Genomic DNA, 27,997 nt, shown 5'->3' on the forward strand with positions numbered 1-27,997 from the left:
AAAAGTGCGAGAGAGAGAGAGGGTGAGAGAAAGAAAAGAAAAAAAAAACCCCATGAGCCGTCACGGCTCGCGATAAGGAGCCGGCTCTCGTCGTTCACGTCAAAGAGCCGGCTCTAAGAGCCATTTCGTTCGCGAACGACCCATCACTAAACCAGACTGATGCCGCAAAAAACAGTAAGCAGGGTGTACAACGTACACTTCAGTCTTCAGCACACGGGAGTATTAGCTTATTATGTACACGTTGGCAAGTTGTCTTGTGGCAACTGACGAATTGAAACACATGAGCGTGCTGTGTTTGCGACACACAACAACTGTCCTTTTATAACCCCACAAGTAGTGCTGGTCATTAGCCGCTAGCTAACCGAGCAAGGCTGTCATGGGTCTGTAGCTCTGTCCACCGTTTTAGGGACATATTTAGTTTTAAAGTAAGTTACAGGGCTTTCCCCTGCCTTTCTGGGGTGCTTATTTTTCACTGAAAACTATCTAATATGCATAGCCACGTAATTATGGATTATTATAATTACGCTATAAAATCACTGTAGTTTAAAGAAAATACATTAAAAACAGATTATATTCGATTAATATTTCAAATATGACCAAATGCCGATTTTACTTTGAGAACCCGCCCCTTCAAAGATCTCTGCACGGCCCTGTGTCCAGATAAATGAGAGGTGTGACTGTTAGGTATTTTAGTACCATGGTAGCATTTACTGGATATTGTTTTATAGTGACATTATGCAGGAAAACTCTGTCATTCAATAAGGCCCCTTTGTTTTAGTTATTTTTCTCTCTGACCCAAGAATTGATGTGTAAGACTCACAGGCTGGTACCCCAAGGTCGAAAACACCACAGAGATGAGACCACTTCCTTACTCCCATCCTCCCTTTTTCTTTATCTCCTGGAAAAGGCTCGTTAAAGGCTAGGTGGTTTGTTTCAGAATTCACTAATGAAAGAACTCTGTATTTTATGTCTAGGAGTGTATTTTGCTGGGATGATCATAAATTATAGCTGAACTGATAAACTACACACAGGATACTTCTTTGCTCACAAGGCAGGAAGACGTTTCCTTATTTGGTCTGTACCGGTTTGAACTGGGAAAGCTGACACACGAACCTTTTTTTTTCATCTATATAAACTGCTGTGTATCAAATAAACCTTTGAGTTGATTTGGGAAGGCAACCTGAAGCAGTCTGTGTTTCCTTGTTCTCCCAAGCTGCTCCCGGCGCTGTAACTAACCCAGCTGAACGGCATACCTGAGTGTTACTTTAAATAATTAGGAATCTTAGAAGGAAAGGACAAAACTCTGCTTATCGCTCACGCCACGGAGGAAACCCGGGAAGGCAATTTCCTTCAGTGACCCTCCCATTGTTTGTGTTTCCTCCAAGTTCTTGAACCGGGCATCCTGTTTGGTGCTCACTAAAATGCTGGCTTGTGTCTTAATCCTATTTCAGACTAAGAGATCGGACTAGAGCAACACAGGACGATGAAGGACCACATAGTCTGGCTCATCTGTACAGTGGCTGTTGGTAAGATTTGAAACAGGTTTCCTCCATTTGAAATAGACAGAGATCCTTTGTTTGTCTGGGGAAAGAGTTGTGGGAGTTTTTCTGAATATGGACTTTGTGTATGCACTTCAAAAACAGGCAAGTGATTTCTTCCACATGCTCCCACTTTTAGAAACAAAGCCAATTCAGTTCTATTTACATAGTACTAAATTAAAACAACAATCATTATATTATAAGGTAAAGACCATACAGTAATGTGGCAAAAAGGACGCCTCTGAAACTGATGAAATCTTCCCTTAAACCTTTGTGGAATTGTTTGTGTTACGTTAAAAGAGCAGATTGTATGAGTATCTGTGTTATAGATCGAAATTTATTGTATTATTTTTAGACACTCTCATTTCAAATGTGTAAAGAGTAATAAATATATCCAATGTTCCTCTGATCCTCTAGGATAAGCTAGCTAACTATACGTAATCACATTCAGGAGCTGGAATTCCTGAATGTGTTATGTGTTCCTGCACATGTGTTATTATAGTTAACAAAAAGTGGCCTCCTCCTAACCAGAGAGGGAATTGTTTTACTATGGAGGGAATGGTTTTTTAACTGATGAAGTACACAGAGCTCACATACAGTGGAGGAAATATTTATTTGATCACTCAGAAAACAATGAATTGCCTGGGGGGAGCAACAGCGCAGCTCGAGAGAACCCAGCAAACAGATTTTCCAGGGCCTGGGTCTGGCGCTCTGCCTGGTCCTGTAGCTTCTGCAGTTGTTGTCAGCTACCCAGTCAGAGCGCAGGGGTTTCCAGTAGTTTATTGACTGTGTTGTTATCTCGATTGAACAGTAAAATATATCGGTCACTGGAAATGTATCAGGAAAGCCCACCCAAGTAAACGGTGTGTGAGAAACACCATATATAGAAAAACGTGTTCATAGATAATGAGTGTGACAAGGCTCACTCATGGATTCCCTCCAAGCACAGAATACCAACAGTTCATTCAGCTCTCACAAACACATTATCTCAGCTCACATATACAGTGTTGTGGAAAAGGCTTTGCCCCCTTCCTGATTTCCTAATTTTATATGTTTGACATTGAGTCCTTTACAGCTCTGTGGAAGAATTTTGGCCCACTCATCTTTGCAGTATTGTAATTCAGCCATATCAGAGGGTTGCTGAGTTAGTTTTATGCCAGATATAATGGGACACACAGCTTCCAAAAAGTCAACTTTTGTCTCTCCAGTCCACAGAGTATTTTCCCGAAAGTCTTGGGGATCAAAAAGATGTTTTCTGGCAAAAATTTATATTTCGCACATAGCCATATAGGGTTAGATTATTTCTCACTCCATAAATACAATCATTTAGAATATGCATTTTGTTTTTACCTGTGTTATCTTTGTCTAATATTTAAATTTGTTTGATGATCTGAAAGTGTGACAAACATGCAAAAAAAACGAAATCAGGAAGGGAGCTAACATTTTTTTACATCTTTGTACATCATATTCAGTGGACCTGCCCTGTTATCAAGTCCAGTTCTGGGCGTGCTCTTTTCATATTCCTTTTTTCACACTAGCTTCTCACCCCGTTCCACCATGTGCTCTTTGTACTGCCTCTTCTTCAGGCCCCAGCATGATACTGAAATAGGAAGAGACTGACTGATGCAAAGTGATCAGTCTTACCCGACTCACTGCCCCCAAATGATTCAGGCACACCTTTCCCATCTGCAGCAGTGCAAAAACCATTTCCCGTATAAGCTGTGCTTTTTGTTTATTGGTGATGCAGGTTTCATTTAGGGTATTAAAGTCTTAGTTAGTATCAATTTCATGCTTTTCACTTTCTCAGCTTCAACCATCCCTGCCTGTTTGGCTTTTAATATTGACACAAGAAATCCTGAAGTCTTTCTGGGTGAACCAGGTGATTTCTTTGGATACCGAGTGCTACAGTACTTGAACAAGTCTAGTAATAACAAAGGGTAAGTTTGACTCAAGACATTGTATAATACTGTATCCTGTGAGTGATCTAACACTGTTGAAAGCACTAATTAAAACTCTTCTGCTGCACTTCAAACCCAACGTTCAACGTAATTACATAGATTTAGTAGAAAATTTAGTAATAATTTAGTAAAAATCTATTTTTTAAAATAAATATTTAAGTTTCTGTAACATTTCTTCCTTTTTAAGTGCATGAAACTAATTGTTTTTGACTAATTTGAAATACTGCATGGATGAAGGGAACCACATTTAACAGTAATTTCAAGGAACTGAAGTCAAATGTCCTTTAATACTGTAATGAGCAGGCATAAGCAGGCACGAGGCGCAGTGAGTGAGTAGCTAGTTATTTACTGTGACTGGTATCACATGTTGGAGTGTGCAGTGTGATGCTTTCCTTATTAAAGAAAAAATATATTTCGGATGAATTTAAACCATTCTGATCCTTTTACAAAGTGTGTAATCACCTTTGGTGTTCTGACTCTGTTCCTCCAATCTTCTCTCTGTGTTTGTTTGTCTGTTTTGTTCCCCCGCTTGATGTCAAGTTAATCTCATCTCCTTTTTCAGTTTTCTTCCTATTGTAAGTTTGGATATTAATATAAAGGAGTACAAATATATCCTAAAAACTTTCATATTTAATGAACCATCTATTCTTCAAAGCCTGAATATCTAAATAAAGGGGGAGGAGAGATGGTAAATGGACTGGTTCTTTAGCTGTTTAGCACTTAAACACTGATGACCCATCATAGCAGAACAGAATTCCAGCAGTGATAGGGGATAGGAGAGGACCCCCTGGAGTTTAGACACTGGTGGTGGTGTTGAAGATGCAGAGGCTTGGATGGGGGTGAGACAGGTTTTACAAACAAGTGAATGAGTACTGAAACTTAAAGCAGTCAGAGTGGAGAGTGATTGGCTCACAGAAGGCAGGCAAGAAAATGACTGGACTAGAATAATGAGGTTGGTATGAATTTGACACGGCACGGTGGTTAGCACTGTTGCCGCACAGCAAGAAGGTCCTGAGTTCAATTCCACCATCAGGCCGGGGTCTTTCTGTGTGGAGTTTGCATGTTCTCCCCGTGTTTGCGTGGGTTCCCTCCGGGTACTCCGGCTTCCTCCCACCGTCCAAAGACATGCAGCTTGTGGGGATAGGTTAATTGGATAATCCAAATTGCCACTAGGTGTGAATGAATGTGAGTGTGAATGGTTGTCTGTCACTTGTGTGTTGGCCCTGCGACAGACTGGCGAACTGTCCAGGATGTACCCTGCCTCTCGCCCTATGACAGCTGGGATAGGCTCCAGCGCCCCCCGCGACCCTGAAAAGGAGAAGCGGAAGCGAATGGATGGATGGATGGATGGATGAATTTGACAGCGTGGGAAAATGTAAGCAATGTAGAGAATAGACTAGGAGCTGAAGACCCAGGAAAGCAGGCAGATGATTACAGACCCTCCCCATAGAACTTATGCATAAACTTCATTAACTAATTAGTGTCATCATTTTCCACAGGATAGTCGTCACTGCACCTCTCAGGCTAAATGGATCTGGAGGAATTTACCAACCTCACCAAAACAAGTGGTTCAAACCTACTGGTATCAACAGAATATTACACAATTTACAACTTACAACTAAATACATTACTGTAAAAGTTTGTGTATTTTATAATAAAATGCTTCAGTTGCAGAGGACCTGCAGTCAAACACAACAGCAGTCAAACATCTTGGCTTGTCGATCGCTGCTGATTCCTCCGGCTCCAGATTCACTGTGAGTAAATCACTCTCTCTCCTCATCACTGTGAGCAAAACAAATTAATATGCAGAGCTTTATTTAACTTTTATGCTCTGATTTAGGTTTGCAGTCCAAGTTTGGTGCATGAATGCAATGAGAACTCCTATCTGAACAGTATTTGTTATGAGCTCTCTGATCAACTCCAGAAAATCTCCTCTTTCAAACCTGCGTATCAAGGTAAAGTGTTCCTCCATGTTTATTTTAGTAAAAGTAAGTAAGTAAAATGTATTTATATAGCCCTTTTTACAGATAAAATGACAAAGTGCTTCACAATAAAACCAGAAATATAAATATAACCTTTGTGCCGCTGCCTGAAAAGTCCACATGCTTTGAACCTAGTATGTGGGACCAACAGTAACCTCTGACCTGAAGACTTAAGAGTTCGGGAAGAAGGAAGAGGTGCTCAAAGCTCAGAGATATACTGGGGAGTTTCATCATGTTGTACATTCTGTACAGTCTGAAGGCGATCCAATGATGATTCGCTGAAACAAGTAATCAGAGCGTTACAGTAATCTGAAGAGAGATGAAAGTAGAATAATCCTTTTCTCTCCCCACATGCCACTGCCATTCTTGTTTATAGCCTGGTCACTTCCCGGATCGATTACTGCAACTCTCTTCTTTTTGGTCTTAGTCACAAATCTATCCATAAGCTTCAACGGGTCCAGAACTCTACTGCTCGTATTATCACCAGGACCCCTTCTATGCACCACATCACCCCTGCTCTGCAGTAGCTTCACTGGCTTCTGGTTAAATACCACATCAATTTCAATATAATTTTGTACATATTCAAGGCTATACATCATCTCTCGCCTTCATACCTCTCTGACCTGGTTCAAATCACCATCCCTTCTCGGTGTCTCAGATCCTCCTCTTCTCTTTCTCTTTCCATCCCTTCCCCCCGGCTAGCCACCATGGGGCGCAGGGCTTTCTGTTGCTCTGCCCCCCGTCTTTGGAACTCCTTCCACCTGAGATAAGAAACATCACTTCCCTCCCTCTTTTTAAGTTCAGACGCAAAACTCAGCTATTCACATTAGCCTATTCCACATAAATCTTTCCATCCTGCTACTTTAATTTATTTTAAATATTTGCTCAACATTTTATCCTTATTATTTTGTAAATTGTTACGTTTGTTGTTGTTATAGCTTGTGTACAGTGTCCTCGAGTGTTTTTTAAAGGCACTTTCTTAAATAAAAATGTATTAATATTATTATTATTTTGATTTTGTCTATATTTAACTGGAGGAAGTTGCCATTAACCATTGTTTGATTTCTGACAGACAATTATTTAAACAAGACCATTTATAAAACTTAGAAGCTTTGAAAGAACAATATAACTGAATGTCATCTGCACAGAGGTGATAAGAACTATTACTGCAACGTCTGATAATTTGGCCTAGAGGGATTATATAAAGCAAAAAGAGAATCAAACCCGAAACAAATCATTGAGGGACCCCACAGGGCAGAACTGATGTTTCAGACAAAATTTGATACATACAGACAGTAAAAGATCTTTCACATAGATGCAACATGAACCATTTCAAAACAACACCAGTAATCCTAAACAAGCCCTTAAGCCTATTTATCATGATCAATGGTATTAAAGCAGAGGTGAGATCCAGTAGAACCAGAATTGTTTACTTTCCAAAGTCTGCTGTGATCAAAATGTCACTAGGCATGTTACTGTAAGTAAAGTGGTTTCAGTGGAATGCAATTTGCTCAAACCAGACTGGAAAAGGTCCATTACGTTGTTTTCTTCAAAAAGTAGTTAAGTTATTCTGCTACTGTTTTTTTCAACAATATTTAATACAAATGGTAATTTTGACCTGTAACTGCCTGGAAGAGTTATGATTAAATATGTTTTATTTTTCCAGAATGCACCAAAAAGACAGTGGACCTCGTCTTTCTGTTTGATGGATCAGCGAGTATGACTGAAGAAGAATTCAACAGAAATAACGATTTTATTGTGGAGATAATGGACAGCCTGAAGAACATGTCGATCAAGGTCAGTTCACTACTGCAACATTTAAGCATTCACAGCTTTTATTTGTTAAGATATATTTACCGTTTAGTGTCGTATCTAAATAATTTATGTTGGTTTTTCAGTTTGCAGCAGTTCAGTTTGCCACAAGAGTCCACAAAGTGTTTGACTTCAATGACTATAAAGCCGGACGTGCTCTTGATAAACTCATGAAAGAAAATCATTTAAAAGGTCTCACCAACACACACAGAGCCATCGAATTTGTTCTGTAAGTTCAGTTATAATAAAAGAAGAAAGGCTCAACACAACTGTGACATTATTTGCATCTTAAGTTTGTTGATTTGCTGTTAATGTGTTCATGTTCACAGCTTGGTTTATTGTGTTACAAAAGCTGTTTTTACTTTTGTTTCAGTGATGAAATCTTTGACAACAAAGCTGCAGGCGCCTCTCCTGATGCAACTAAAGCTCTGATTCTAATCACAGACGGAGAGCCCTCTGATACAGACAGAAAAGGGATAATTAAAAAATATGATGAGAAAAATATAATTCGTCTTGTTATTGGGGTAATGCCATATATCATGTCTCCTTTTTTGTCACGTTTGGTTTCTTCTGTTCACTTCTGTATAACAATCAATGCTCTTTTTAATATATGTGATGAATATGAGTTTATTGTTGTGGGTCAGAACAAGTAAATTCCAATTTTTATTCTAATGTTGTGTTTTTTTCTTATGCTGATGTCAGACTTGGAACTCCTTCATGTTTTAAAGCTGTGTTCTGGTTTCAGATCAAGGATGCAAAGCTGGATAAATTTAGGGCCATCGCTTCAGAACCAAAAGACAAAAATGCCTTCAAAATTGAGAATTATGATGGACTCACAGGAGTACTGGAGAATTTTCAGAAAGATGTCTTTGTTATGGAAGGTGGGGTCTAATTTCTTTCAATCAAGAATCAAGAATTCATGTCATCTTCCACATGTGCAGCTGTAACGTGTACTCCCTGATGGTCCATATTTAGGTTCCAAAGGGGCTCAAGCAAGAAACCTGACTGATGAAATGTCTCAGAGTGGATTCAGCGCTATTTTCAACAAGGTGAGCAAAATCTATCTGAGCACCCTAAAGAATCATCTGGAAATCAGACTAAAGCAGGGGTCTCAAACTTAAATGAGCTGTGGGTCACTGCCTGCACTGTCATCTCATGTGAGGGCCACTTTTAGTGTTCAGTAGTACAAACAAGAAAACACCCACAAATATTTCCCAAAATGTAGTGTTTTGTTTGTTTGTTTTTTAAATTTCAAATATTGTATAACAAGACAAAACTGCAAACATGAATGCACATTTTTTCTCACACTTAACTAACTTAAGCCTTTCATTGACCTACCAAATAAGCGAATTGGTACTCTCTTTCTGGCCAGACACAAGTGCAGACATAAATGTACAGTGAAGGGCCAAATTGCATTATATTTCTTCATATCAATATACGGAGTTTGAGTGAAGGACTTTATCCATGCTAAATTTAGCACTTCAGCATCCTTAAAACTTTTCTGCTGCTGACTAACTGGAAAATGAGTCCAGCTGCAGCAGGTCAGATGACACAGTTGATCTTCCGCTTCCTTTTCTAACCATACCTGGGATTCCTGTTTCATTACACCTGCACATTCCTGTTTATAGGATACACTGATTCTGGGTTCAGTGGGAACAAACAGCTGGCGTGGTTCTCTCCAAGAACGTCGAGATAAAACAGAAACAATTGAGGATCAAGAAATGGAGATGGACTCCTACATGGGTAAACTTTATTTACACATTATCTGATGTTTCTTTTTTAAAAATAAGATTTCGTTATTTGGCTCAACACTTGAACAAATGAACTTTGGAAGGTTCCAGTCTAAATCAGTTTTAATATCTTCCAAGTACAACAAATACACACATTAGTTTTTCAAATAAAAACATGTTGTGTGTTATATTTGCCTCTTGCAGGATATTCTGTCTCTGTTGGAGAGAGAGGTGGGGTTTCTTTGTATTTCACGGGTGCACCCCGGTTTCAGCACACAGGACAGGTTGTACTTTTCAAACAAAACAGCAACAACTGGACCACAGCACAAAGAATAACTGGAGACCAGGTCGGTTACTTATATGGTAATTTTACTCTTCATATGGCTCAGTTTGTTTTTGGAAGTCATTGTGTGTCACCATGTCATTGTTGATACCTGATTGTAGTGTTGCCTTGAAATAAATGCAAATTTTCTTGATCAAATCTACTGTTATTTCTATTTTAAATCACTTCTATGTGTAGATCAGTGATTCACATTAACAATTATAGAAAGGTGCTCTATATTATAAAGTAAAGACAGTGAAATATTAGAGAACCACAACAAGCAGACGATCAGCATGATCAAACACTTGATTGAACTCTAGTAACAGGAACAGACATCTAGCAGACTGGTTGAGATAAAATAAGACAGAAAATAAGAGCATGGAGATAAACCACAAATGTCAAACATGACAAAACACAAGCTAAAGGAGAGAGAAGACAGAAGTCACCAAGGTGCTTTAGTGATATCCCTAAATGATATAAATCTATAATTAAAACAACACTGAACTAATGATATAACTAACTTGTCAGATCGGTTCCTACTTCGGCGCCGAGCTGTGTTCGGTGGATATTAACTCAGACGGTGACACTGATTTCCTGCTGGTGGGAGCGCCAACGTTTTACCAGCTTCAGGAGAAGAAAGAAGGTCAGATCTACATCTACACTCTGACTGATGAGGTGAGCCACCACTTTGTGATATTACAGTGTGACATTCAATGCTTTCATGATCAAACTCAATGAACTAATCTCCTCTTTTCTCATAGCTGCAACTGAAAAGTGAACTGATTGTGATGGGACCATCCATGGGTAGATTTGGCACCACCATATCCAGCCTCGCAGACCTGAATGGAGATGAACTCCGAGACGTTGCTGTCGGAGCTCCGCTTGAGGATGATAACAGAGGTGCTGTGTATATCTACCATGGCAACAAGCAGAGAGGAATATGCAGCACTTTCAGCCAGGTGAGAGACGGACAGAGGCAAAAAGGTGACCATAAATAATCAGCAATTTCAGTTTCCCTTCTTATGAATCCCTGCTTATCAAACTATATAAACATAAAAGATATTTAAAGCTACTGTGTCATCTTCATCTGGTTATTACATTCCTCAGGAGCCCCTTGAAGTTAAAAACTTCATTCTGCAGTACACTGGGCCAACAATTCCAATGACTTCAGATATGAAAACACCTTATTTTTATAAAAATTCTTGGTCTTGGACCTGGGGTTTAAATATTGGACTTTATTGTTCTATATTGGTTTCTCAGTTGCTTATCAGTAGTATATAACTGATAGGTTTGCTCGTTCACGTACGTGCACGCACACATTCACATTCATGCATGTGAACATGTGCGTGCACTACCCTATCCAGAACTGACAGGCTTGCTCGTTGACGTAAACCCCGCACCTGTTTCCTCCTAGTGGGTGTGTTTTAATTAGGTTTTAATGTTTTCTCTGTTGATGATGTATTTCGGTTTTCAGTGTGAATTTATACAAACAGGAATTACTTTTTTATAGATCGAGGATCCAATTTTTTAATGTTGTTTTATCCTAACACTATGGAAAAGCCCTACAACAAGACTTGTTTGTTTTTAATCAGCAATCTGAAAGCTACATTTTCTGGATTTGTTTTTTAACTTGGAAAATAAAGCCTTATAAGAGTATTACTATTTCTAATTGTGGAGTGGAAGACCTATTTGGTTTTTTGGATGTTAGAAGCAACCTTATTGGATTTGTTTGACCCCCGTTATCTTACCCTCTGCAAGTCGAATTGTCAGTTAGACCAACACACGATCTTGCTCAACCTCCTGTTTTGCTTTCCTTTTATAGCTCTTTCCTGTTGGAGGACGTATTGTTTAAATCATGTGTAGTCTGTCTGAGAAAACGCAGTCCAAACCTTTGAAATGTCCTTTCATCAAAAACATTTGATGTCTGATGGCCAGCATTTGTTTCCCGAGAATTTGGACACCTACGGACATGTGAGGGCGTCCTGGTGTGTATCCTCAGTTACCCCCACCCAGCTGACACGTTTGCTCATCCATGTAAATGAAGTATTTTAGGGATCTACATTTCTAAATGTAAGACAAATACCATGTATTGAGTTCGGTGCCATCTTCAAGCGTAGACGTGTTATTAACAGGCCATATATTATTTAATTCAGTGTAATTATACGTAGTACACTAAGTATTTCGGTTTTCAGTGTGAATTTTATAAAAAAAGGAATTATTTTTTTAAACATGCAGGATCAAATTATTTAATGTTGCTTTATCCTTACACTGTGGAGAAGCCTTAAAGAAAGGCCTTCCTTGCGTTTGCGTATCAGATTTGTTTTTAACTTGATAAAACACAGTGTTAATCTTTTTTTTCTTCTTAAATCAGCTTTTTCACAGGTATCTGGGAAAACGCAGGACAACTTGCGTGAACTACCCTCCAGAACTGTCTAGAGTTCAAAGACTATGCGTCTCTTTTTTTTTGCCTGTCCCGTTTGGCTCTTTTGCCATCAGAATTATTGTTTAAAGGCGAAGAAAGATGCCCAACGGATTTACTTTACCAAATGGACCATCCCAGACTTGCTGTAATGGTCTATTTGATTCACCTTTTATTGTTTATTTTATTTTCACTTGCTAAATACGGGACAGACTTGACTGGGGAAAAGAAAGGGGAGAAAGAAAGAGGGAAAGAAAAACAGCGGGGAAGAGTAACGGTGATAAAGGGCAAAAAACAAAAACCAACAAAATAAACAGACAAAAAATACATATATCAATCACCTGGATCACCTGTTGAGAAAGAAAAAAGAGAAAACAAGCAGAAAAAAAAAACAATATAATAAACAACATCATCACGATGATCTATGGGAATATAACAGTAAATACTAAATATTAAACATTATTGTGCAGCACGTAAGATCGACAGCACACAGTGTGCTTTGAGGTAGCAGCCAAAAAGGGTGTAGTTTGTGGGTGTGATCACCCGTGTGTACACCTGTGAGCATGAGCGCGCTTGTATTTAAAAGGTTCCCTCATGTAATGATCTGCTAGAGGGTGTGGGGGAGCCACAGCCCTATCCTCCAGGGCATGAAGCAGGTATGGAGGAGATCAAGACTCCAGACATCCAGAGGCCCCAAGAGCAAAGGAGACCAAGGAAGAACAAAAGAGGGGCAGCCGCGCCACTATCCCAGAAAGAGCTGAGGAGAGCCCCAGATGAGGGGTCACACAGCAGCCGCGGAGCAGAAGACAGGGGGGGTTGCAGTGACGCGCCCGGGAGCTCCGCCGGCAGCCAGCCGTGCCAGAGTGACCGAGCCCCAGGCTGAGAGGCCGAGGGCACCCCACCCCCGAAGTGGCCCGAGCGAGCCACAGGCGCCAGGCCCCGATAAGCGGCCGCCAAGGAGTGAGCCGGTGTGTACCTGGACGCCCATCCCCGGACACAAAGAACCACCAACGCACCGATGTCTGAGGGAGTCTGCCACTGGCAGGGGGAGTGGTGGGGGAGATAGGCCTCCATACCTTGGAGGGCCTGAGATGTCCCCAGAGAGGTGGCGTCTGATACCCGACCTGACATATAGACAAACATCCATTCCCACCCTCATGCTCTCATATGCAATTACTCAACACTCACCCAACGTGGAGACAGACATAAAGAGACGCTGTACACACGATCACACTCCCCAAGCGTACTCTAAGCCCCAGGTCTAGGTACCCTTGCCCCTGGAGGGGGAAACTGCACCCAGACCCAGGTGGTGTTACCCTTTTCCCTGCGGTGGGGAGAGGCAGACCACCCCGACTCCGCAGCAGCAGGGAGGCCCCACATTCCAGACCCCAATCGGACGGCCAACTCCTCCTCCTGGCCCCCCCGCTCCAGCAGGCAGCAGAGAACGGGGGTTTGTGAAGACTCCAAACTTCCCTCCGCCCGCTCATTGTAGTGTTGATGCATGTGTGTTCTAAGGTGCATTTAAAACCCAGGAGGGCATGGAGCTGCCTGCCAGAGAGCAGCAGGTAAGCGCATAGCCCCCCCTGATAGCCCTCAATGTCTACGTGTATTTAAAATTGAGAGGTGGGCAACGACGCCAGGGGTGGGGTGTACACCCTGATGGTAACTTGGATTCCGTGTATCGTGCCCACCCCCAAGATCCTATATGTATGTGTAATGAGAGTGTGAGTAATGTGAATGTCTAAGTTGTGGGATAAAATTGAGGCAGAGGCAGCCAGAAGGGGACCGGGGGGGGGGGGTAGCCTCCTCTGCACCCTGGTGACATACCCCTACTCCAAGGCCCTGCATGTGTGGGTGGTTGTGGTGGACCGGGAAGAGGGAGGCAGCTGGAGATGGGGAGGGAAGGCCTGTGTGTCTCTTTAAAATCGTAGATGTTGAATTTTAGGCTACATGTTATTTATCTCCCACTGAGTCTGTTTGTCATATGCTATGTATAAAGGCTCTGGACCTTTCCAAAATGGCGTAGATCTGGCTATAGTGTGATTAATTTACCACAATTTCAATTTCTGGGACATTTTCAATTTTCACTCCTGTGACTACGACGAGTGTGGCTAGTTTTTTGTCTATTTGTGAAACTGAGCATGGGTGTGGACACTTCAAACTATACTGAGTGATGTGAGTTTTGTGCTGGATCACTTTCTTCAATTGTTAATTTTCTGGGAGCCCTGAAGACCCAAATTAGGGCTTTCAAGTTTTGCCCTGCCCCCCGGTCTGTGCAAGGTTGTGCGGCAAATCCCAATGTGGATGTTGAAGGTCCAGCCAGTCGGCGGAAAGACCAATTGATGCCTGGACGTGCATTGGAGCCGCAAAAAAAAATTGGATCCTCCATCTATAAAAAAACAATTCCTGTTTGTATAAATTCACACTGAAAACTGAAATACACTCCTAATCAAACAGATAAAACATTAAAACCTAATTAAAACACACCCACTAGGAGGAGACAGGGGGTTACGTCAACGAGCAAAGCTGTCAGTTATATACTACTGTTATCTACGTTTCTGCATAGAACATATTATATTTGTTCCCTTAGTATTTTCTCCCTCATTCTCAGGTGTCTTTATTCATGTCAGATAGCTGAAAGGCTACTACGTGCAGTGGACCCAAAAACAGACTCAGAGTCTGCTTACTTGGAAAGTGGGGAGTAGGGATGGGTATCGTTTAGGTTTTATCCGATACTGGTGCCAAACCGGTACTTTTGAAACAGTGCTGGTGCTTAACCGGTGCTTAAAGAATGGAAAACACAAACTTTGTCCAAAAACCTCTCATGTTTAGCTGTTTTTTTGTAAAAAGATAACAATGTTAGCCTTTTTTGCAGCTATGGGGCATATATGGCATCACTCTTGGCTGGAAGCAGTGCTTAAACAATGGAAAAACACCAACTTTGTCCAAAAACCTCTCATGTTTAACTTTTTTCCACTTTTTCTTTGGTCATTTTAGCCTTTTTGGCCAGGGTGAAGGGAGTATCTGCCATCAAAAAAGAAGACAGCCGCATGTAACTACGATGGTGTTTGCTAGTTCACCTTACATGCATTAATTTAATAACGTGGTTAGCCTACTCAACGTAAATTACACACGAACAACATTAAGCTCCTCACGCAGAGAAGAACGGCTGCTGCTGCCGTCATCATCCGTCATCATTTCTGCTACACTGGCAGGGCTAGGGGCCAGGACTCTCCTCTTCGGGTTCTTGGGGATGTTGCTAACTCCGGGTCTGATAACAGGCACCACACCCGCAGTAGATGTGCTCGGTGTGAGCTCTTGCAGCAAGCTATCAAATACGGTGCATTTCTTGGCTTTTAAAAAAACGCTATGCGTCGCCAGGTGTTTCATCGGATTCGAGGTGTTACCTCCTTTGACAGTATCACAGTATCAGCTTAAAGCACTTGTTGCAGGCTGCTGAGTTTGCATCTTTTGCTGTGAAGTACAGCCAGACTTTTGACCGCTTCGCCTTGAGCATTTTTAATCTGTAGCTCTGCTCTAAAAGAACGTACGTACCTGGGCCCGCCTACTATCCTTGGAAAGGTAAAATGATTGGCTAGAATCCAAAGTGTACGACATCTCAGGAAAAATAGCACCGAAATAAAGCACCGAAATAAAGCACCGAAATGTGCGCTGCTTTTCGGTCTGGTTACTACCGTTTACCGGTACCCATCCCTAGTGGGGAGTAGTGCGCTCTGAGGGGGAGTGAACTGGGTGAGTGTCCAGGCTTAAGGTGAACTGAGCAAACCAAGATGTCTGACCTTTTCTCTCCTTTGCACTGACCTGGAGGTAAATGGTGAGAAGGAGGGCAGGCAGGTGAGATGTTTGAGCTTTTGCTTTTTCCAGAGCAGTGATCGAGGAGTAGACTAGCAGCAGAGAGAACCAGTAGAGCAACAGGTAAGTTTCAATGCTGACCCAAGGAAGAGGAAACTGGAGGTGCAGGTAGACTGATGTTAACACTAGGAGTAACAAGGTAAAGCTTAAACATTGAGGCCAATTTATCACCAAGGGGTAGCAGACGATCTGGTGGAGAGTAGAAGTCTGTGCTGTTTATAAATAGCGTCCCACTGAGTTATTTGTTTCCTTTGCCTTGTGTTTAGTTTATTTCCATCCTTCTATCTCATTGACTTGATTTTCATGTCTCATTATCCTCCTCTGTCCACTTAGCCTTAGCTATTGTCCACATAACAATATTTTCTATTTACACTTTGCCACAGCATCGTATTTCCCTCCTCACAGCAAGCAAAATTATTTGTCCATTTCCACGTCAGTGACTCCAGTTAGCTGAGGTAAAACCTTGCAGACAGCTAGGAGCACAGTTGTCCAAACAAAACAGCCATCTATCTGTAAACAGAAAAGGCTTCGATGAGAGAGTGAAGAGGAAAATGTATAAATACAACTTTTGTCTCCACCATGCAAGATGAGCATTGTTTTAGCTGTCAAATCTCTTGTTCCAGAGAATCACAGGAAAAGAAGTCACACCTGGGATAAAATTCTTTGGACAGGCCATCGATGGAGCTATTGACCTTGGAGGGAACGGACTCCCAGATATTGTGATTGGATCACAGGGTGCTGCTGTTGTCTTTAGGTATCAGAACTCTGTGCACGATTTATGTTGCTAAGTATTGTACATATCTACCTTACAAAGGCTTGATGCCAAACTACATACAAGATGCAATTATAAAAAACAAAAAATCTTTCCTGACTTAAATTTACTCTCCACCGCTCAGTTTAACTCATTTTGCCCTTTGGATCACTTCCTGTGCTTCTGCTACATGTCGTCCTTAGAAGCCTTGTTCTGACCAGCTGTCTGCACCTTTGCAAAGCGCTCTGCTTCTGCTCTACTATGTCAAAATAGCAACCCTCATACTTTGTGTTTTTTTCCAAAATTAAAATAAAGTTGGAGTTATTTAAATGCAACCTCAGATGGATAGCCACATAACACTCACCAATTAGTTACACTGTGGGAATGTCTTAAAGGCAAAGACCTGGATGGCCTTCAGCTTGCAGGCCCGTCTTTTTTTGGAACCAGCTCCCACATTAGATTCTGGAGATAGCTACCATCACTACTTTTAAGATTAGGCTTAAAACGTTTCATTTTGATAAATTATAACGTTGAGGCTGGATCTGGTGACCCTGAATCTTCCCTTAGATAAGTTAGAACTAGAACCAGCATGCTGTGGATTTTGTACAGTCTTTACCTTACAATACAAAGTGCCTTGAGGTGACTGTTGTTGTGATTTTGTGCCATAAAATTATGTCCTGGCACATAAAACCTTACTACTGAAATGCGGAAGTACGTTCTATTTTGACACGCCTGTTCATAAATGTCTTTCAGGGCCAAGCCCATCTTTGACGTGATGGCTCATCTAACTTTCCAACCTAAGGAGATAAACACTGAGATATTTGATTGTCTGGGTGCCGATGAAAATTTACCTATGGTTACCTTAACAGCCTGTTTTGAAATGGTAAAAGTAACAAAGAGCAAACAAGGTAGGTACCACATCCAGTAAAGATAAACAATTAAAAACTGCTGATTGCATCCTGTGAATGCATCATTTCAATTTTGCTTTTCGGGTTTACAGAGGCTGTGAGGTCTGGACTGAACATCACATTCACAGTCGCTGTGGATCCGATGAGACAAAAATATCGAGGTTTCTTCAGTCAAACTGATAAGACAGCCAGAAGTCTTACCTCCACCTATGAGATGCTTGATGAAACAGCTTGTTTTAACTTCTCCATCTACATGCATGTATGAAGCTAATAATATTTGCAAATATACTTAATCTGTTTATAATAAACTTTCCCATTCTGATCTTTGACTTAGCTTTTCTTTACTTTTCCCCATAAAGATGACATTTAATTACTTCAAGAGTTACTCCTAGTAGGCTTTCAAAGGGGTAAAGAGATAAAAGAATAACAGTAATGTTAACCATGATCCTAATCCTTTGTTATCCTGTCCTTTAGCTTTTTTTAAACTCAAACTTTCAGAGATAAACAAATAATTTCTAACTCTATATAACAGATAAACCTTTTGTTCTGGTTTTGCTTTACAGAAATGTGTGAGTGAATTATTGTCACCTATCAGCATCAAATGTAACTTTTCCCAAGCTGACAATGAGACTGCAGCCACCACCCTGAATGTGGACAGCAAACGGCAGTCCGTTGTTGAGGTATGTACGGTGGCAAAACACCATACAATGAAATTAAATGTTAAATGGATCGGTACTTATATAGTGCTTTTCTACTCTACCCTGAACACTGACAGTTGCATTTCAGGGTCAGGGTACTGGGCCGGGGGCGGCATTACCTGGGCTAACGGTACTCTGGGGTCTTGGGTTGCTTAGGGTTAGCATGTGGTTTGTTCAGGTGTTTGCAAAGGCCCAAAGTTCTGTTAGCAACATCATGCATTTGTTTCTGTTCTCGATGCAGTTTCCACTTTACCATCGCATTCTTGTCCTTTGTCCTTCACTTTTGTAAAGATGATGTCCATAACCAGGCTGTAGACTCCGCCAGAGTGATGCTAAAAAAACTAGTTTCATACATTTATTACTTCTAGGCTGGACTACTGTAATTTGTTATTATCAGGATGTCCTGAAAACATCCTGAATCACTTTCAGTTGATCTAAAATTATATAAATGAATTTAAAATCCTGCTCCTCACATACAAGGTCTTAAATAATAAACTTATGGGATAGATAAAGCTTTTGGAATGGCCTTCCCGAAGCCCAAACCTCAGCTCTATTGAAACCTTGTGGACTAAGCTTAGGAGCCAGGTGCGTGCCAGGAAAGCAACCAAATGAACTCTAAAAGTTCTGCTAAGAAAAGTGATCCAATATTCAGCCCTAAGTTTCTTGATGGCTGCCAAAAACATCTGGTTATGTTGCAGCTTGCTAACTAAATATTAGTGGGGTATACATATGTATTTGGGTCGGTATGTATAGTTTTTACCTTGTTTGGATAAATTAAAACTTGTACACCCAATTTGTATTTTTTTTTTAATTAATTAAAGATATTTCAGTGAACTGTGGATAATTCCACAATAATACATACCAAGAAAGAAAAGAAATTCTTAAAAGCCCCAAATTACCATTACATTCATGCCCATAATAAGCATAGGCAAACTTATAAGAGGATAACAGGCAACAGAGCCTGTAAACTACAAAGCTTTTGGCAGCATATTAATTTCTTTACATTTGACGGGACTTTAACATACTTACCAAATTAAAAGTTAACTTAGTTTGTCACATCAACATCATTTGGATCCAATAAGCCATCGAAATTGTTCTACTCCAACTTTTTAGAACTTTATATTTTGATACAAACCAATTCTCTGACATCAGATAAACAGATGTATTATTTTTTCACAGGTTCCCTTTAAAAAAGCGTGTAGAAAAAATGACACTTGTATCGCTGAACTGGATGTGGATTTCAGTTTTATGTACGTATATGTGACAATCATAGCATAGAAACTATAAGACTGAAGTCACATGTTTAATGTAAAAGGTTCTTTGTTTCTCTCAGGACTACACAATTATTAGTGGCAGAAGATGCGTACTTCAACGTGTCTATAAAACTGGCCAATCACGGTGATGACTCGTACAACACCATGCTAGCGATGCACTATCCTCCAGGCCTCTCCTTCAGTAGAATGACACTTATAGAGGTAACTCAGACTTTAAACTCATCTAATCTGATTAAATGATCTAATTTAATCCCAAAATAGATTTGAATAACAACTGCTATTTAAAGAATCAAGCCATGGTTTTACACATCACTAAATTTACAGGTTGTGGGGAGCACTGCTGTATGTGCATGAGGGGTGTGCTATATGCATATGTAAAAGTGTGTTCAGAAACTGAGCTCTCTTAACTTCTTCCATGTTTCTGCTGGGATTAAGAAAAGCATCTAAATGTATTTGGTGTAAATACTACAAGTTGAAAAATAATATTGTCACATAATATTTCAGTGAACAATTCTTTTCATGAAAATAAGGTTACTATGATTTTGGAGCAACTTAATGGTCAAAAGTATACAAACCTTTGAAGAGTATTAGTTGTTCCCTCAATTGCTGGTTCATGACAGTAGTAGTAATATTATTATTATTATTATTATTATTATTATTATTATTATTATTATCATTATTATTATTAATAATAATAATAATAGCAAATTTTGTTAAAAAGTTACAAAGTGCTTCATAAAAAGAAATATATAATTTATTAAAAATCCAGAAATAGTGGGAAAAAAACAAGACAAATAACAGAAAAATAAGGAGAGGAATAAATAGTGGAGCAGATAATTTTAAAAAATTGTGCAAATAGTAATATAAGCACCAAATCTGGCACAATTCCTCAGATTAATACACATTTAAAGTTTACTTGATTATCCACTTGAAAATCCAAGATGGTGGATTTTTTAAGACGGCCACCAAAAAACTCTCAATTGTTTAGTTTTTAGTAATCTTGGTGTCTAAACAGACATTTTCAAACCTCCCAAGTTCATTTTCCCATTATCAAGAGCCTAACAGCAAGACGTATAACCAGATTTATAATATTATTTTGAAAACAATATGCAGTCAGTTATGTCGTGTAGATGTTTGCTATTTAGCAGATCAACAGATTGCTGCAAGAAACAAACACATTTTAATATAAAGCACAATGGTGGAAATGCACCTGCCAAAGCAAGTCAGAGTTCACTGCACATTGTAAGGGCAGTGGCACAGTGTCGATGACATCTGCCCCTGCATACTCAATATGTCAGTTCCTGGAAGCGTGCAGTTAATTGTAGGGAGTGTTGTCCATGAAACTGCCAAGGCCTTTTTTCCTGTCTGCCCGGTCATCTGGGTTCCCATTGTTTGGATCCTAATTGATTGCTTGTTCACAGAGTTTTCCGACCTAGCAGGCAGTACGTTTTACATGCTCCCTGAGGGCTGCAATGGTGGAATAGCATCATAACCCTTGTTTCCATGCAAATAACTAACCTTATTTACCAGTAACTGAATTTGTCCGGTCCTATATATTAATATGGTGAAGTGGCATAGACGTTCCCAGGGAGGCTGAGGAGTGTGATCTCTCTGTATTGGAGCACACCCTCTTCTTGAGGATGAGAACCCCCAGCTAAGTCTGCCAATCAAGAAGTACCGCCAAAATATCCATGCAACATTGTAGAAGTGTGTCAGTCAAGCCCTACAACATCCATAGCCTTCAGGAACTAGTGGTCTCACCCCCAGAGATAGACAAGAAGATGTGCGAGTGGAATTTAGGAGGTCTTCGAAGTATTCCTTGCACCGCCCGACAGTGTCCTCAGTCGAAAGTGCTCCACCCACACTATACATAGTGCAGGTAGAGTACTGCTTTCCCCTCCTGATATGCCTATAGGTTTGCCAGAATCTCTTAGAGGCAGTCCAAAAGTATTTTTTCCGTGGCATCTCCAAACTCCTCCTGAGGTTTTGCTTCAGCCACTACCTGAGCCACGTTCCGCTTGGCCTATCAATACCTATCAACTGCCTCCAAAGTCCCATAGGCTAACTAATCCCAATAGGACTCCTTCATCTTGATGGTTCCCTTTACCTCTGGTGTCCACCATATTGTTCAGGGGTAGAGGCAGTTACAACCACGACAGGGACCAACCACCTTGCGGCCGTACCTCAGTGTAGCAGCTTCAACAATGGAGGTGCTAAACATGGTCCATTCAGACTCAATGTCTCCAGTCTCCCTCTGAATGCTGTCGATGCTCTGCTGGAGGTGGGAGTTGAAGATCTTATGGACCGGGGCCTCTGACAAGCATTTCCAGTGCACCTCACTATATGTTTAGGCATCCCAGGTCTGTCCAGCATCATCCACCGCCACCTTCCCAACTCACCACCAGGTGGTGATAAGTTGACACCTCAGCACCTCTCTTCACTCGAGTGTCCAGTACATATGGCCGCATATCCAATGATACGATTACAAAATCGATCATCAACCTGGGACCTAAAGTGTCCTGGTGCCACGTGCACTTATGGACACCCTTATGTTCAAACATGGTGTTTGTTATGCAGTTTGCACAGAAGTCCAGTAATAGAACACCACTCGGGTTCAGATCTAGCAGGCCATTCCTCCCATTCATGCCCCTCCAGGTCTCACTGTCATTGCCCACATGAGCTTTGAAGTCTCTCAGCAGGATGACAGAGACACCACCCCGCACAGGGGCTCCAAGAAGGCCAGGTACTCTCAATAGTCTTTCAATGCATAAGCACAGACGACAGTCAGGATATGTTCCCTTACCCGAAGGCTCAGAGAACAAACCCTCTCGTCCACTGGGAAAAACCACAATGTACAGGCAGCAAGCCAAGGGAATACTAAGATATCCACCACAACCTGCCACCTCTCACCAAGGACAGCTCCAGCAAAGTTCAGCCCCTCACCAGGAGAGTGGTTCCAGTTAACTCTTAACCTCACGCACTAACTCAGGCTCCTTCCCCACCACCTTAATGTACTTCAGAGCAAGGCCATTTAATGCTTTCTAATGCTAATGAATGGAAAGTCGGTACTAAATTTAATCGACAACCAGTTTAAATCCACCAGTACTGATTACTGGATATAACGCTTAAGTCAATATTAGGATTCAGCAAACAGCAGCAACTTTAAAGCAATATGGATGACTTTGGTCTTGGCAGTAGTTGGCTACATCACCCATATGAACAAGACAATTTGAACAAAGAAAATTAGACTAGAACTAAATGACCTTAAAGTGAATTATTTTGTACATTAATCAAATTTCCATTAAGAAAACACCCAGACCTGAGTCTGGGTGCTGAGTTTTGCAAACACTTCGCTCATTGTTGTCCCCACTATTCACACATTTCAGATGATTTTAGAATTCAGACAGCTCGGGGGACTCAATTAACTTTGTACCTCAACAACACTTTGTACAAACCAATGGGTTTGTGGCTTATTTTGGCTGTCTGGTGTTTGGCAGGGGGCTGGTGTATAGCAAATAAAAAAACAGAAAAACCTCTAATTTATGTTTAAGGGAGACATTTGTATGAAACACAGAAGACTTAAGGAACTATTTAGTGGGACTTGGAGTTGTTTGTAGGTACAAAGAGCTCTTTCTTACAGTCTACAATCTTCAAAATTTTAAACTCAGTCTTACAGAATATCAAAAAAACTGTCACAGTAGCTGAAAAAGTTGTTATTCTAAAGAGTCTCAGCAGAGACTATTCTAAAAGTCTTTTTTTTCTTAAAACAGTCATCAAGATCAACGCCCCACAAATGCTCAGATCTAGAAGGAGTACTTGACAAAACCATATGTGGTGTGAGCCTTCCTCTGTTTCGCAGCAGATCCTCTGTGAGTCACAAAACACACAGATCCCAGCAGACAGAACTCAAGTTTCACAAATGGGGAACTGTCACAAGCTTTCTGAAACTTTTTGAGAAATATTTTTCTCTTCGTCTATGAATCAGGCCTAACCTCTTTTTAATTTCTTCCCACAAAAAGGCAACGTTTGAATCTTCTTTCTATGTCATGCATGACTTTGAATGGGATGATACAATCTCCATGACAATTGATGCAAATAGGTACGGAAATACTTAACATACAAACCATATCTTTAAAAAATTTGCTTCTGATATTAAAAGACACTGCTTTCTCATCTACAGTAATAATCAAGACTCTAATAGGACCAGTGCACTGACCAAAAATATCCCAGTACAATATGAAATTAAAATGATATTAACAGTGTAAGTTTCACTATTCACACAAAATATTATGGAATGCTTCTATGTTATTTATTTCTGCAAGTCTGTAGTTGCATACTTGTTCAGCTGCATGCTGCGAACATATTTTCAGGAAGCAAGACAGCGCTACCTATCTGAACTTCACAACAGAGGACCCTGCACCTAAAGAAATGGGTATTACATACAGGGTAAGACATAATTACACTGTCAAAAAACCATTCAACAGAACTGATGATCAATGATCAAAATGAATACTTTTTCTTTCATTTGAAGTTTGAAAAGGGCATTCACTATTTTATAAAAATATATATTTTATTTATTATTTAATATATATTATTGACCACTATCCAGGAGCATGTTCAGTTTGATAAAAAACCAAACTGAACTGAATTTCACATTTTCATTGTTGAATCCGATTGTTCAGTGATGACGTGACGAATCCTACTTCCGGGCCTAAAGTAGTCTGCATTTAATATGGCTTTTGTGTTGTTAACATGTTTAATGTTATGTATTTTCTTCTATTTAATCTCAAAAAGCTCCTAAAACAGTCAGTGATCACTGTTGACCTCCCTCGGCTTTTATTACCGGTAATCATTTATTTAAGCTCAGTTTTTAAAACCTTAGGATGTAACTACAGCCCAGCCCATGCAGCAGTATATGAATGACTAACCTCGTATTGTGGATGGATTATCTCAGTTGTTCTCCTGGCTGAAGTTTGGTCCTTTTACAGCATCCTGCCATGCGATTACATTTGTTCCTGACCACTGAGAACACTCACGTTAACTTTTATCGAGTGGAAAAAAAGTTAGCTTGTTTATATTATGCTAACATAGCTGTGTCGCTAGCGGTCACGTAGCACATCATTATATACCAGCTAGCCCAACTTCAGTAACCCTACAAACGTCACTGCTGTTTAGTTTTCTGTCTTCATTTATGCTGGAAGTGATATCAGAGCTGTACGTTTTAATTTGTTTCCAAAACCCCGCAGTCAGGACATGCTATATTGTATTTAGATAGAAGCTAGCGAGCTAACTCCCTGCTAACTTCTAACTCCGTTAAATGTCATAAATTCCGTTTTCATGGATGCCTGGATGTTAAACTCAATTGTTACACCTGGTAGAGCAGAACGCTGATCATTTTATTAAAGGTGAAAGACTTTAGACAGTTTTTCAACTCTCAGTAATGCCATAGTGATCGTTTGATATATGGACCTGCAGCGGAGTTTAGGTCCAGACACGGCTAGTGACGTCAGACTGAACAACCGGATTGCCATGTGTTCTCTTGACAGTAGCAGTTTATAAAGAGATAAAAAAAAATATTAGCAGAAAGAAGGTAATTCAGCTTGTTGTTGGTGCGCCTTCTGCGCTGGACCGAGTGATCATTTCACTGGATCAATAAAAATACCAACATTTACTTTGGACAGTGGTCCCAAAACAATATCGATAGGTTCAAGTAAATGTTAAGCTACACTTACTGACTGTAGCTGGCAGATGGGAGGGTGGTATCAATATTTTGATATTCATACATAAACTAAAATATACAAAAAATGTATGTATTTAAAATGACCATTCTCTCTCTACCAATTTACAGATAGATAACTTTGGTTTTAAGGATTTTCCTGTCAATGTTACCATGTTCTTCCCAACTGAACTGGAGCATAACTTTGAAATAAAAAGCTATGAAGTCTTTGTCAAGGAGGTAACTTTGTGTCTGCCAGAACATTTCTCAGTCATACTGGTGCTGGATATGAAAATATAGAGCCTTAAAGCTTACCATACTCTGTCTCTTTAAGAACAAAACGCAGTGCACAGCCACTACTAACCAGACGTCTGAGGTAAGTACAACGGATTTCACATAAAAAATATTGCTTGTATATTGACTATATGCTTAAACTTTCACAACATTGTCAAATCATAAGCGTAACCTGTTGTGTTTGTTTCTGTGTTTTTATGCTTGTACTCTACTGGAATCACTCTGCATTGTTCACAGTTCAGAATAATGACATCATTTTCTTACAGTGGACCTTGCTGTAGCCTTTCAATCGAGGCTCTCTCTTAAATAAGCCATTTTAGCTAATTTTCTTACTTAAGCTAACTTTTATCATAATCAGAAGGTTCCAGGAACATAATACAAAGCCAAAATTTGTCATAAACCATCGGTCTCCTCCTGTGCCCACCTCTTAATCTAGCTTGGTATCCGGTGACAGGTAGGATGGTTGGGATTGATGGCTTGCATCTTATTATACCTCTTATATTTTATTTAAAGTCACACAAATCACATAAATAATCCCAAATCTAATGCTTAGATTGAACGCAATCAGGTAATCTTGACAAAGTTTACATGTCTAAATGCAATGTATTGCGTGCCATTTGATTGGCTGATTAGATATATGTGTTAAAAAGTAGTTGAACAGATGTAACTAAAAATGTGGCCAGTGAGTGTATGACAGAAAGTCAGGAAAAGCCTAATAGGTCTCTCTTAAAAAACTAAACCTCTGGTTCCATTACAGGATTGCTTGCTAGAAAATAAGTGCATAACCATGGTCTGCAAAAGTTTCAATTTGGAGAAATATTCAGCCGCTGAGTTTACCCTGTTGGGAAAAGCAAATTTCCGAGACCTTGAACAGAAGCCAGCCGTATGTAATAACTAAATATTCAGACAAAATATACTCCACATATACATTTTTATATTAAATATAGAAAATCTTGTTAATCTGATCTTAACTTACAGAATCTTCCTTTTCTCAAAAAATACACTGGAGACAGTGGAAATGTAAAATTTGTAAGTTCTATACATGTTGGCTACAACAAGGATCGGTTTGTGTTGGAATCTCTTAAACAAAAGGTATGTCTAAGTTTGACCACAACATATTTCTGTCATTGCTTTTTCAGTAAACCTAATTTATTATATTTATGACCCACAGAAAAAAGACGATTTTACGCCGTTCCAGTTTCCAATGAGAAGGGTACCTGCAGTCTTCACTCATTCAAATAATACTACTAGATGGGTCAACATTAAAAAGAGTTGGGTAGCACTTAGATTTCTTTTCTGTTTTCTCTGGCAACAGATTGAAGTTCAGTTTGATTTCATTATCCCTCCAAATAAACTGCTGATTATTTCAACTGGAGTTAGTTTAGGACTCGTGCTCCTGATTGTAATCACAGTCGTGCTGTTTAAGGTGAGACTTAAAGACTTTTATCTTTATGTTAATTTAAGTGTAACTTGATTAAGCATATTGAAATAATGGTTTTACTATCTGGTCTAATGATTCTTTTTTTCTTTCGTCTCTCTCAAGTTGGGCTGCTTCAAGAGGAGAAAACTCACATATCACATACAACGAGAACGCATCAAAGCAACTGAAAATGTGGAGGAAACAAATGAAAGATACAGATATTTCTAATATACAACTACAGTGAAGGAGTAAATTTGAACATCTAGAAAATGCATTTAATTGGTTCCTTAAAATCTCAACAATTTCTAATCTACCTAGCAACAGCTCAATGAGAAACAGTCCCAAAACCATTGAAAGAACCACTGAACTTTGAAAATGAAAATTGTCCATTTCCAAAGTTGATAAAATTCCCCTTCAAGCTCCTACACTAAGCCATGTGATTATGCCATGCGGGGGGGGGGTTTTGTCTTTAAAAAAAACAAAACAAGAGACCAAGCTTGGACCAGTGTACCAAAGTAGATCATCACTGATTATGATTGAAACCCTAGTCCCATTCCAAAACCTTAAACTTTTGTTTTGGAGAATAGAAAATGATATTTCTTTCTAATAAAATGAAGTGTTTTTGATGAACAGAGAAAACCATGTAAGTGACTGCTTATCTTGTACTTAAAGTTCAGTTTAAAGGGCTATTTCATTATCATTTGAATGTATATTATTTGTGTCAGATCCTTGTATTGAGTTCCCTTAAAGACAATGGAAATGCCAAAACATTGGACACATTAGTGATGTCAGCTGCATTTATGATATCCTAATTATTAATTATATGATGTCTTTATTTCAATGTGTAGAACATATCGTTTTATGAGTTAAGAGTTGGATGTTTGAATAACAAGGAGAGTATTTCTGAGTAATGTAAAATGTGATGGAGTGGCTGTTTGGTTTCTCCTATGTCGAGATCCAAACTTTAAATAACTGCACAGCTATTATTTTAAGGGTTCGGCAGATGCTTTCGATTATATGAGCTCTAAAATGATATTTTATGATTTTTTTAAATGATTTTTTTTTCACATAATGCATATATAAGAATAATATGTCCTGTGCTTAGTAAATATGTATAGAATGAACCTAGAACTGAAACAAACTGAGTTCGTTTAGAAACGAATGAATTGGACTGATATTGTGAAGATTCACTGATGATTGTGAAATGCAAAGCTTGCATCTATGAACAACAGTCTGGGAAAATAATTATATTTGTGGTAATGGAAAATTATAATTCCACCATATGTCCCTTAGTACTTTTAG

At 39.7% G+C, this 27,997-nt stretch overlaps 1 protein-coding gene across 3 annotated transcripts; it reads left to right on the plus strand.

The window, feature by feature from the left end:
- Positions 1 to 38: 38 nt before the first annotated feature.
- LOC147328548 (integrin alpha-L-like) lies at positions 39 to 27,993 on the plus strand. 3 transcript variants are annotated; one of them, XM_086296992.1, is made up of 32 exons: positions 39 to 174; positions 1,452 to 1,526; positions 3,346 to 3,475; positions 4,996 to 5,078; positions 5,165 to 5,250; positions 5,337 to 5,451; positions 7,145 to 7,275; positions 7,377 to 7,519; positions 7,664 to 7,814; positions 8,036 to 8,171; positions 8,266 to 8,339; positions 8,919 to 9,033; positions 9,225 to 9,367; positions 9,871 to 10,017; positions 10,104 to 10,301; positions 16,258 to 16,388; positions 17,139 to 17,293; positions 17,386 to 17,552; positions 17,857 to 17,973; positions 19,171 to 19,241; positions 19,325 to 19,466; positions 23,036 to 23,134; positions 23,285 to 23,364; positions 23,446 to 23,526; positions 23,636 to 23,711; positions 25,114 to 25,221; positions 25,316 to 25,357; positions 26,033 to 26,158; positions 26,254 to 26,367; positions 26,447 to 26,488; positions 26,591 to 26,701; positions 26,819 to 27,993. In XM_086296992.1, exons 2-32 carry the CDS (start codon positions 1,484 to 1,486, stop codon positions 26,921 to 26,923), a joined length of 3,462 nt encoding a protein of 1,153 aa, XP_086153118.1. In that variant the 5' UTR covers positions 39 to 174; positions 1,452 to 1,483; the 3' UTR covers positions 26,924 to 27,993. The 3 variants fall into 3 exon arrangements, with proteins under 3 accessions (XP_086153118.1, XP_086153120.1, XP_086153119.1); XM_086296993.1 differs by lacking the exon at positions 39 to 174 and having other exon boundaries at positions 676 to 1,526; XM_086296994.1 differs by lacking the exons at positions 19,171 to 19,241; positions 19,325 to 19,466 and having other exon boundaries at positions 26,819 to 27,991.
- Positions 27,994 to 27,997: the final 4 nt, after the last annotated feature.

Source organism: Aulonocara sp. 'chitande type north' Nkhata Bay, linkage group LG6 (genome assembly GCF_057382095.1).
Source record: "Aulonocara sp. 'chitande type north' Nkhata Bay isolate Kocher_YH1m ecotype deep benthic linkage group LG6, A_spYH_male_GT1.1, whole genome shotgun sequence".
NCBI lineage: Eukaryota > Metazoa > Chordata > Actinopteri > Cichliformes > Cichlidae > Aulonocara > Aulonocara sp. 'chitande type north' Nkhata Bay.